We start from the raw sequence: 12,909 nt of genomic DNA on the forward strand, positions 1-12,909 counted from the left end.
GGACAATAAGAGACACCACGTTCTAGAGATGTTGCCCCTTCTTTGTAGTGGATTATAGTTAGTGACCCTATGTACTGCTCTTGTATTTGAACCTTGGAGGTGGTTCAGTTTCTTACTGGGACCAATATATATTTTGATCTCAAAACCTCACTATTTACATGTGTGATTTACATAACAGAATAGTGTAGTTGCCCAATAGATAATAGATATCTGGTTTTATTTTAAAAACGATATAACTTTTTTCTCTCTATACAGAAAATAATTTTACTGTATAAAATAACAAGCAGTACATTGAAGTCTGACATCGTACCATGAGCTCTGTGTAGATATGTGCTGTAATCTACTTGATGTTAACCAGGTGTGAATATGATTTGTGGCTTATAATAAAAAAAGATATTGATCTTAAGTTTCAAAGTTAAAGTTATTGACCACAAATGTTAACTCAACAACATAAGTTTTCCAGATACGAAGTTGAACAAAAAAAAAAGAAAAGTAAGAAATGCTGTTTAGATTGAGAATCCAAATTTTTCCGAAAGAACCAAATGTTTAGACTGGTGTCGAATTATATTGTTGCCTCCACTGGTGGTGAAAGTATATTATTAATTACTTGCACATATGGAAATTTCTCAAAAATGTTTTCCAACCGATTCTGTAGAACGGAGGAGATATTTAATCTCACAACTACTGTATCTCTATAGAAAGATAGCATAGTGGATAATGAAATCAGAGAAAGTACAACTTGCTATACTTTGAGCCATTCCTCTTTCATTATTCACTTATAATGAGCAGTGCTGCATGCCATGCATTGTTATAGAATGATCTCCATATGATATTCTGTTTCTGCTCCTGTAAAAAGCAGGAAGTCGGGAGACTGATATCAGTTATGTCAGTATGCGAATTGCCTAGGTTACAGTACCAACTTTTTAAATATTTTTTAGTACTGACACTTACTTTCCCCCAGAATTAGGTAGTTCTTAAAAATAAGTAAGGGATTATGGCTTAACAGTCCTGCCTGGAATTTGTATAACCAGACTAGTCCATTACAGCTACTTTAGAGACAAAGGAGACACTAACCTGGCCACAAAACGTTCATCAGTTTAGAGGAGTACCGGTATCTTTTTCATTATGGTCAGAATATCGACATTGAAAATGTAGACACCAGAATGTCGACAGGTTCTGAATTATGACATGGACATAAAGTCAACAAGAAAAATGATGTGCTAGTGTTGACATGTTAAATATCATCATTACGAACACTATCCACATTTTATCCGTGTCGACATTTGTGAATGTGGACATATTGCTTGTCAACATTCAGAAGCTGTATACATTTTGAATGTGGACTTTTCATACCACACCCCTTTTTTATGGTACTGGTACATTTTCTTTCTCAAAGCACAAAACACTAGTTATCTCTTTAATTAGGTAGTTTAAGCATTAAGTATTAGCATGCTACAACTGTTGGCAAGAGGATGGTGTATAGAACCATTGCAAAGCTAAGCTTATTTAGTAGCAATCAGAAATGAACATGTAACCTATAAATACATAGCTTAACGCAGTAACAAGTTAATCTTAAAGTTTTTTTTAACGTTCACAGTTTTGATATTACTGAACCTTTATTTTTATTGATGTGTTTAGTAATAAATTGGTATGTTGAATATAGCTATTCCTCTATTAATGAATCAATTATTTTTTGACTATATATATATATATATATATATATATATATATATATATACATACACACATACTGTATTTATATGTTCCACTGGCGCAGTTTCTCCCTAAAATTTCGAGTCTATTTTTATGGCGCCACAAGAGTTCCGCAGTATCTTACAATTGAACAAAACAAGAAACCGGTGATTTACATTACTAAACTATGCAGGACAAGGACATGGTTGATCCACATTGCTGCATCTGCGATCATAATACTCAAATAAGTAGCAGGGATGTAGCAACCTAAGGTTAGGTACCATTGTAGGGAGTATATGATCGTATAAAAAGGCAAAGGAAAAGCACATGAGGGAAGAGGGACCTGCTCATGAGAGCTTACATTCTAAAAGTGAGGAACAGACAGACATTGGTGACATAGATAGGGTAGACAGTGAGGAAGGAGCAAGGAGCAGTGGGCTAGGATGAGAGCTGGATGGCTTTGATGAAGAAGTGGGTGTTGAGAGCCCGTTTGAAGTTTAGTAGAAAGGTAGAGAGTGTCTGATAGGGAGAGAAGTACAGCTACGGAGCAGCATGGGCACAATTTTTGAGGCGGCAGTGGGAGGTAGTTATCGGTTGGCAGGAGAGGGAGCATGCATTTGAGGAGCGAAGAGGGTGGATGGGAGTATGAAGGGAGATACGGTCAGAGATATAAAAGGGAGTGAGGGCTTTTGTAAGTGACCAAAAGGTACTGAATGTAAGGTTTGAAGGAGAGGGAGGAATCAAGAATAGCTCCAAAACAGCGCACTTAGGGGTTCGAGTAGATTGTTGTGATGCCAATAGATAATGAAATTGTGTGAGGGGAGTTATGCAGGAGGGTGGGAAGATGATCAGCTCAGTCTTAGACATGTTAAGTTTAAGTAAGCACTGGGACAAAAGCTGATGACCTCACCTAGAGAGGTTGTATATAGAGGGAGAAGAGGAGAGGTCCCAGAACAGAACCTTGAGGGACACCTACTGTTAGATGAATTGGGGCGAAGTGGAGTCATGAGAGGAGACTAAGAAAGAGCGGTCAGAGAGGTAGGACGACAGCCAAGAGAGGGCGGCATCACCCAGATTGAAGGAGTGAAGGATTTGTAGGAGGAGAGGGTGGTCCACAGTGTCAAAAGCAGCAGAGAGGTCACGAAGAATGAGCAAAAAGTAATGGCCCTTGGATTTGGCAGCAAGGAGGTCATTGCTGACTTTCATGAGGGCAGTTTCAGTGGAGTGGAGAGGACGGAAGCCAGACTGGAACGGATCAAGCAGAGAGTGAGGGGAAACAAAGGCGGTAAGGCATTAGTAGACAATCCGCTCAAGGAGTTTGGAGGCAATTGAGAGGAGAGAGATGGGCAGTAGTTGGAGAGAGTGTTAGGATCAAGGATGTTTTTTTTTTTTAATGGTGCAACACAAGGGCATGCAACAGGACAGAGGTAGTGGAGGAGGCGGGAGGTTACAGGATCAAGGAAAAAACAGAGTCCGAGAACATGCAAAGTTGCATGTTTTTAGACTAAAAAAACTCTCACTATTTAAACACTCAACCAGATGTTTATTAAAGATAAAACTCGACCAATGTGGGAGTTTACTGCTAAACTTTCACATTTTCTAAACTCTCACCCTATTACATTTGGAGTCAATTTTAGGTGTGACGTGAGTGGCAAAGTCAAGGGTAGAGAGTGAGGAGGGGAGGGGGGTTGAGAAGGGAGTTGCAAGTGGCGAAGTAACAACGGGGGTTTGAGGACTGGGATAAGACAAGGTTCTTAAAATGTTAATTTATATAATAGTAAAGCATTACATGTAGCTACAGGTCTGCCTGGGGTTATACTTCTCCACCAGATTTTAATAATTACTGTATGAAGTGCACAGGACAATACATAACAATGCAGTGTGGAAGTGGCTCTGTAAATCATATGTGTCGCAATGATCACTATTATCCTATATATTTGTTATCCTGGGCTCACTTATGCTTTTTGACATGGATATAACTATGTTTTACTGGAATATAGGGCCTGATTCAGAGCCGGACGCTCTGACCAGACCGCTCGCTCTGAATCAGTGCCCTCGCTCTGAATCAGTGTCACCACCCACAGCATATGCGAGCGGCCAAAAAGATGGTCGCGATGGTCAAGACCATCGCGACCATCGGGCTTGCGACGAGACCTGCGGTAGGGTCTCGGTGACCGCAAGCCCTGAAGTGATTTTGGCTCTATCAGAGCCAAAATCACTCCCACTGACATCACTAGTGATGTCAGTGGGGCCGGACCCAGACGGTAGGCGTTCCCATGGGAACGCCTCCGTCAGGCAGCCACGCCCCCGGCAAAGCTTGGCTGTCGCTGACGGGTCTCGCGCATGCGCACGACGGAGCTCCCTCCGTCGTGCGCATGCGCATTGGGGTAACATCGACCCGCTTGCGAGCATCCTGCGCTCGCGAGCGGGTCTGAATGACCCCCATAATTCACACAGCAGTAAAAAAAGTAGTTTAAGATATACAGTGCATACAGAAAATCATCATACCCAGTCATAATCAGTACCTTTTGTCACATTACATCCTGGAAAATAAATTAAATTAAACATTTTCCTGCTTTAATTACACAATATAACCCTCGACATAAAGTGAAAATAATATCTACACAAAATCTTAATTAATATAATTTAATTACTTAAATGCCTAGTGTGTTAAGTGATCATACCCTTACAATAGCCATTATAAACTTGCTCAGGAACCACCAGATTCCACAACAGACTAATTGGCCACTCCCTGACATCAATTTTAGTGGTTTGGATTACTTCATGCTAAAGCTGGCCACACATCTAAGGGCCATCTCCAATTAACCACGGTAAATTACCGTGGCTAATTAGCTCGCCCGCTGCTCGCTCGGGGCTATCCAATTAGCACCGAAGTTGGCCTGACAACGGCACTTATAAGGGTTTTTTTTTTCGGGACCTGATGTGTCCCGAAAAATAATCCACGATAAGTGCGTTTTTTCGGCCCAAAAAAGGCGAGAACACAGAGGGCCGCGAGCTTATCGCGGCTCCTATGTGTTAACGGGCGAACTATCCTATTAATTCGCCCGAATTAATAGGATAGGGAGGAAAAAAATATCGGTGAAAATCAGGGATTATCGGCAAAAAATCCCCGTTTTTCGTCGATCGTGGGGATCAATTAGCGCCCGAACAGTGTTCGGGGCTAATTGGATATGGCCCTAAATATTATATATCCAGCCAGCCAACTTGTTGATTGTACCAAAACAAATTATACAAAAAATATAAAAACCATACAATGAGGGGTATTCAATATGAAACGTTAACATCACTGTTGAAGTTAACGTCTCATATCGGAGTTTTTACCTGCGTTAAAGTATCGGGCGCGCTCCCGCTTATCCCCGTATTCAATATAAAACGGGAAACTCCGTAGTTGGATTTGCGTAAAGTTACGAATTTTTCCTTAAAAAAATTGTAAGACCCCCCTTAAAGTTGTAAAAACATGGGGGATCACTGTGGGTACCCCCGTTTTAGCCTTTAATTGAAAGTCGGGGATTTAAATAGCCGCAGCAGGTGTTTTTTTTCCCGACACTGAAGAAGTGATGCAGAAGAGCACTTAGGTTATTTTTTTCGTTTTTTTTTAAGTGGTCCCATCAAATTTGGGGTACATGAAAATTGGTACTAGCATATTTTTATGTCTCTAAAGTAAGTAAAAATTGTGCATTTGTGCACCTGCCGCTATAATTCTTCAAAACACCTGCCGCATACTTGCAGAATAGCCCTGAACCTATTTCCCTATTCTTAAACAATTTTTTCCCATTTTTTTTTTCACCCCAATTTTTAAATTATTTTTTTGGGGTGTCCCTATTTTTTTAAAAAAACCTTTTTTTGACACAATTCTTTTTTAAATGTCATTCCCAGGGGTGCAGGCTATTTTTTTTAAGCCTGCACCCCTAAACCCCAATTCTGCACTATTTTTCGACACCTATTCAATGGTGAAAAGTTATCCCCGTTTTTTATCATAGACTTTTCAAAACTGCGATAAGTCTTTGACATTGAATAGGGTGTAAAACTAAAACATGCGATAATGACGTCATACCTCCGATATTAACGCAAAAACGATTTTATTGCTCCCATATTGAATACCCCTGATAGTGTATTAAATCAGAAATTATTCCACCCTATATGCAAGGGAATGTGATGTGTGATTATAGGAATCCTCCCATGAAGATAAAGAAGTTGAGAATCCAAACACCATTAGCTATTACCTTTACATAAATAAAATAGAAAGAGAGCATAGCAACATTTTCAGACACATAAGGCATACCTTCCAACAATTGGAATTCGAGTCATGCGCCTGTCCAAAAAGAGGGTGTGGCCTCTGGGCACGTTCCTATAATCACTCTGGAGGCATTCCCAGTGCTACCAGAGTTGCTGGGCTGCCCCCAACCCCCCGTCCCCAATCCCACCCCTCCAACCCCCCCCCCCGTCTGAGGAACAGTGCAGCCTGTGTGTTGGACCAGCAGGACAGTGTCCGAAAAGCTGCTGAAATCAGGAAGGTTGGGAAGTATGCATAAGGAAAGAAATAAAGTGCAACATCGCTAGTAAATCATAAAAGTTTTATGTTTAATTTGTCCACTGACATGCTAGTATATAAAAACAGCATAAAACAAAAATGGCAAACAAAAGATCACCCTCAAAGTGCCCGAAACAGAAAAAAACTTGGAATAGAGCCTTTAGCAAGTGTCAAAACAGATGTCCTTTCAACTTCTGTTATGGTCGCTCTTCACATAAGATTCTGGAATGATCCTTTAATCTTCAATACGCGAGACAACAAAAATCATGTTTTTTTTAAACTTTTTTGTATTATTTGTACTGAAATTGCACATCATTGTGAGGAGACAACTCACAGTGCTTTAGGGAAGTCACTCTAAAGAAACCACTAACACCTTGCCTAATTCGGACCATTCCCCCAAACTGGATGACAGAGTCAAGAGGATATTGAGCAGGAAAGCTACAAAGAGGCCAATGGTACCTTTGAAGGACTTACAAATCTTTATGGCTGAGATTGGTCGATCTGTGCATGTGACAACTATCTCACAAGTTTTACACAATGCAGGCCTGTTTGGCAGAGTGGCAAGAAATAAGCCTCTTTCGAAAAGTGCCACACTCAGTCTTGGTTACACTTTACAAAAGAAACACTTGGAAGATTCTGATGCCAATGTGGCAAAAAGTTGTATGGTCAGATGAGACCAAGACAATGTTCTGGACTGAACGCCAACCACTATGTTTGGCAAAAACTAAGCACAGCACACTACCCAAAACATACCAAACCTACTGTGGAGCAGTTCCTCTTCAGCAGGATCTGGGCAATTGGACAGGATTAAAAGGGATGCTGCCAAATACACCGAAATTCTTAAAGAGAACCCGAGGCCCTCTTGTAGGCTGAGAATGGTTCAGCTTCTAGCATGACAACAATCCCAAACATACCAACATGAAAACAATGCTGTGGCTTAATGATTGGAAGTTGAATGTTTTTGAGTGGTCAAGTCAGTGCAATAGGCTAAATCTGATAGAAAATCTGTGGATGGACTTTAAGAGAGCAGTCTATCACCACTAAAAAAATTTGACTGAACATGAACAATTCTGCAAGGAAGAATGGGCAGATAGTCCCCAATTTAAAAATAAAAAAGTAATTCAGGGTGCTGTCAGAAAATAAATGTAATCATAAAATAAATAATACAATAACCAACAAATATAGTACATATAATACCATAAACCATATCCCTACTAAAGTCTCTGGATCCAGATTCAAAACATGTGTTTGTCACGGTCAGTGAAAAAATTCTGTATTTCAACGGTGATAATAATATCTAAATGAATAGCGTAGTCATTAGTCTGTATCCACCTGCGCAGAATTGTATCCAATGTGGAATCGGAGTTACTTTGTTTTATATTTGAAACATAGTAGTGAGGTAGTTGTGTATTTCATGTGAAACACATTGCAGAAGAAACCACTAAGTTGAACTTATTCGCAGTGCAAAAAAACACTCCACTTGGTAGAAATTTAAGCATGCTGAAAAAATAGACGAACACTTATTTATATATCTCCAATAGAGTCTCGTATGCCAGACACCAAAATCACTTATAACACAATTGAAAAATCCGGAGCTAGTGTTATGACACAGGGGGATACATTTGGCAATCTGACTGCTTTCTCAGGCAGTCTCTCATATGCAGCTATAACTTCTGAACAACGCTGATAGGCTGCACAAAAAGTAAAAAAGTAATACAGGGCACTGTCAGAAAATAAATGTAATCATAAAATAAATAAATAAATATTTTCCCCCAACTGTATTCACGGCGGGAGTCAGAATATTTTCCAACATTTTCCTATACTCCTACTTAGGAGGTGCAGCGCCAGATTGTGTAGGGTTTTTAGAGTGTCTTTGGAATTATATTGTGTCCGGGTGCTGAGCCACATACAATGGCTTCTTTAAAATGTCTATCTCAGAGACTTGAAAGGAGAGGTAATTATTTAAAGGGATCACAACCTTTTGTGAATGATCAAACTTTTGTGAATCTGTGCATTGACGAAACCAGACATTGGTTGGACCAGGTGACTCTTCAGAAATATCTGGACAGTAACCGAATCCCGAGGGGGCTACGGATTATAAAAACTCCAGCTTTTAAGGAAGATCCCAGGTTTACTGAAGAGTGGTATTCGGATCTAGACAATTTAAAAATCGCATAAGGTTTATTTTACATTAGATATAGAGAAACAAAAATAGCAAATATAGCAAAAGATATTGAAAATACAACTGAACTATTAGAGACCTTCTCGGATCATGGTGATTTTTTAATACGTGATTCAAAAGTTAATAAGAAGGTGGAAAAATATGAAAAATCTTTAATCCAGTTAAAAGATGACAAATTAATGAGAGATCAAGGTGAATATGAGAGGTGAGATACGGACTTTTAATAGATCTAGAAGAACTTCCTCTATTTCTAAAATCCGTAATAGAAAGCATATCAGCAGAACAAACTCGTATAGTGAGATTTAAGCAATATAATAAATATTCTTATAAAAAAACGGATGAACCCCAGCAAAATTTCTACTCTAGAAATTATAACGAAAATCAGAAGAATATGTATGAGCCTTACAGACAATTTAGATCCCCAAAGACTCTAAGGAATTAATCTTTTCCAAAGAGTCTTATACACAAAAATAGATACAATTTACTTAGATGAGAAGAACATAATTCTGAAACTCCCAAACAAGGAATGTATTTGAGTCCTAGAGGGAGGCCAAACAAAGAGGAGGGTATGATCTCTTCTTCCCATAATAATTTTTTAGAAGGACAACCCACACAAAAGAAAGAAATACCTGGGTATACAAAAGAAGAAGATAAAGAGATACAGGGGATGTAGAGGAGGTAGGAGAAAACCCCATAAAAAATACAAGTATAAATTAGGAGACAAAGTTATATACAATCTGTCATCTAAGGTATTGAATAAGAATGAATTGGCACTCCTTCAAAAAGGTTGAATTTTGCCCCTGCATCAAAACCTAACCTCTTTGACTTGTTCGTAGGTTTGAATAAATATACTTCTGAACAACGCTGATAGGCAGTGGTAAGGCTATAAAATGTTTGTATCTCACCGCCGCCGCTCCGGACAATCTGACTGCTCTCTCAGGCAGTCTCTCATATACAGCTGTACTTTTTGAGCAACGCTGATGGGCAGTGGTAAAGTAGTATAGTGTTTGTATCTCACTGCTGCCGCTTCAGACAAGTGGATCCCATTTGTGTATAACCAAAAGGGGATGGTGTCGCCGATGACCGGTCAGTGACCTCAACAAAAAAAGGACGTCTCTACGCATTTCTCCACCTGTGGCAGCATCGGCGGCTTCTTCAGGAGACAATGGTGCTTGTAACCAGTACCACTTCCTTTACAGGTAGTGGTCAGCTGTGTGCAATTAACTCAGCTAGTGCCTATATAATTAGAACATATTATTCGTAGGCTGGGTGTTTTCTGCTCGTAACCGTTGGTGTCAGACTATCCTGTAATCTGGTAGAGACATATAACCATTATCAGACGGCTGTAATTGCAGCAAATGTTGGATCTACGAAGTATTAAATCCGAAAACTGGTCACTTTCCCAACCCTGTTAATCTAGTTCAGGGGTAGGTAAAATGTGGAGATCCAGCTGCTGTCGGACTACACATCCCAGCATGCAGTCCCACAGTTTTGCTGGTAGAGCATGCTAAAACTGCGGCAGGGATTGCTGGAATGTGTAGTACCACAGCTGCTGGAGTGCCACAGGTTGCCTACCCCTGTTCTAGTTTTTCATTAATTTGCAGAACTGTTGCTCTTTTTTTCTCGTTAGTTGAATGCTGTAAGGCGAAATATGTAAATAAAGCTGAAAAAAGTTTGATTTCATTTATTTGATATTCCAGGGTGTAGTGCGGCAAAAGGTAACTTATCTTGACAGGGTAAAATTATTTTTTTTATAGGCACAATACGGATTATAAAGAGGTTTTTTGAAGGTGGCTCTAAACATTATTATTCAGAATATACTTGAGATACTGGTTCCTGTTAAATCACAATTAATATTTATTTAGCCCTCCAAATGTTTGCAGCCAATATATGAAGCTGGAAAGGTCTCCTTTAAAAATGGACATAATCTTCATCTGTGGGACAAATAACCTTAGATTTAAACCTATTTTGGCATTTGCTTCATAAGCAACAACGTATGCTGTGTGCTTTGTAGCATTAGAAACTCATCCAACATTTCGGTTTTTGCAGAAGCTTCAGAATGCACTTACTGTTCAAATCTTCTGTTGCGAAGGTCACTATTGTTAATTCTGACGATACAATCATTCTCATGAAAAAGATTCTCTCGTTCAGCTTTGCCACCTTTCTCGAGCCGCTTTACTAATAATCCAAGGGTTCTGCAACATTAAGATTGCAAATGATTACACATGCAGCATTTGTGCTGGTACTTAATGGCTTCTGCAGACGACAATATTCATCCAATATATGAGCAAAGCAAAATATTAACATTCCCTAAAGAAAACAAGGTTAAACTAGCAGAAAGAATACAAATCTTAATAGATTTTTTTTTTTCTTTAAGGACAAATCTTTATGCAGATAAAGAGGATTAGACCTTGATCAAAAAATATGCAAATCTATCCAAACATGAGCTAATTAGAATGCATTTTCCCTCTCTCTATATATATAATATATATATATATATATATATATATATATATTATATATATATAGCTCATCCGTCATCAGCGTGGAGCTCTGGCAGTTGCCCTCACATGAAGAGGTAATAGGGGGCAAAAGGTACGGCACTGAGCTCCATAAATAAGGCATATACAAAAGTTTCGATCAACGTTTCAGTGTTCAAGACACTATCATCAGGATACAGAGATATAAAACACATCTTAACTTAAATACTAACATCACCCGAGTGCACACTTCGTGCCAGAGATGGGACCACACACCCTCAGGCATCAATCGGGTAGAGGATAAACCGCCATTTTGTAGAGGCTAAACATAATTTGGCCTACTTACAATATAGGATGATAGATCACGTTCCTTTACCGAAGAGGGGTGATAATCGTGACCTAATGCTGTTACGCTGTGAAATACGATGGATTCACAGTTTAGATGCGATAGCCCCTAGGGGTTTAAATTAGTCTATATCCTTTTCTGTATTTGATTCCTAATTCATTGCATTATAAATCCTGTGTATTTTGTGATCTGCCATTATATGTATTGATTTTTTGTTATTGTGTACAGTTCCTATGGTGATGGTTCACACGTTGTCAGCACAGTGCGTGGCTGCGTTAGTGCAGGATGACGTCATCAGTCGTAGCCGGGAGAGTGTGTGGTCCCGTCACGGCGCGAGGTGTGTACTGAAGTGATGTTAGTATTTAAGGTAAGATGTGTTTTATATCTCTGTATCCTGATGATAGTGGCTTGAACACTGAAACGTTAATTGAAACTTTTGTGTGTATGTCTTATTTATGGAGCTGAGTGTCACACCTTTTGCCGTTATATATATATATATATATATATATATATATACACACACACACACACACCGCATCTGTATAGCTATATCTATCAATGGGCTCCATTCAATTCAGCGCGATCCTGAACAGCCCTGATAGGGAGCTCCCAGGGCTATTCAATTCAGCGCGCTGTTTGGTCCGACAGTTGGCTGTTAAGTCGGAGAATGCCGGTTCTCGCGACTTAATCTGGGAGTTTAGTCATGAGAACTGGCATTCTCTGACTAAAGTGCTGGCCGCGAAGCTGTTAGCACCTTCAGGAGGGTGCGAGAAGAAATCCTTCAGTCGGACCAAAAGCGTGCTGAATTAAATAGCTCCAGGAGCTCTCTCCCTGGGCTTTTCAGCATCGCGTCACACACACACATATACATTTTGGCCATTTCATACACGTTGTATTGTGGGAGAGAGGTTATTTTTTCCACGCTTAAGTTATATATTGTTTCAGTGATCATCTCTCTCCCCTTTACCTCAATGACTTATGGAGAAGGAAGCAGATTTAGAACAGGGTAACATACTGTATATGCAAGTCCTAGTGTAGGTCACTTATCTCTGCAGACTAGGAGGCCTGGGCACTTAGTAAATTGTACGCGCCTTTGACAGTAAGATGGCTGCCCATGCGGCCCCTAAAGTGAATCAGGCTGTCTGTTACTGGTGCATTCTATACTTTCCTTCAAAACATGAAGCAATAACTAATCTGCCTCCAAATGAGCAGCTCTGAATGCTAAAGAGGAATTTCATCCAAAACTTGTAGCGTGTCAGTTCAAGAAAGCAATATTGGTAAGATGCATCAAGCAGTGTAAAGAATGGAGAAGTAGACAAGATGCCCATACTAACCAATCAAGCTTTGTGATAGCATTTATCAAGTACATTCTATAAAATGGTAGGCAGATGCTTACTGGTTGCAATCAGTGCCGTGAGGTGAGGTCAATGGCTGGGGAGGCACACATGAAGATGGGTCTGAGTGCTGGGAGCCTGTCTCACCCCCTACTCACTATAACTCTCCCCTCACTACACTAAAATTCAGTGTCCATTGATTCTCCTACCTGCATCTTCTCTTGCTGCTGCTGACTGAGCTCCAACCTCCAAACACAGCAGTGCACTTCCTGGTCACATGACACATCCAAGGTGTCCATCAGTGCACAAGGCATGCCCCCATA

The 12,909-nt window shown here is 39.8% G+C and overlaps 1 protein-coding gene across 14 annotated transcripts in view; it reads right to left on the bottom strand.

Moving 5' to 3' along the window:
* Window positions 1–12,909, bottom strand: part of PARD3 (par-3 family cell polarity regulator) — a 629,380-nt gene that overhangs the window by 309,601 nt on the left and 306,870 nt on the right. For all 14 annotated transcript variants that reach the window (XM_088462693.1, XM_088462692.1, XM_088462686.1 and 11 more), the window contains one exon: window positions 10,496–10,621. In XM_088462693.1, coding sequence (XP_088318819.1) covers window positions 10,496–10,621 — 126 coding nt within the window. The remainder of the gene's footprint in view (window positions 1–10,495; window positions 10,622–12,909) is intronic.

The sequence above is a fragment of the Taudactylus pleione genome, unplaced genomic scaffold, assembly GCF_031769625.1.
Source record: "Taudactylus pleione unplaced genomic scaffold, aTauple2 ptg000053l, whole genome shotgun sequence".
Classification (NCBI taxonomy): Eukaryota; Metazoa; Chordata; class Amphibia; order Anura; family Myobatrachidae; genus Taudactylus; species Taudactylus pleione.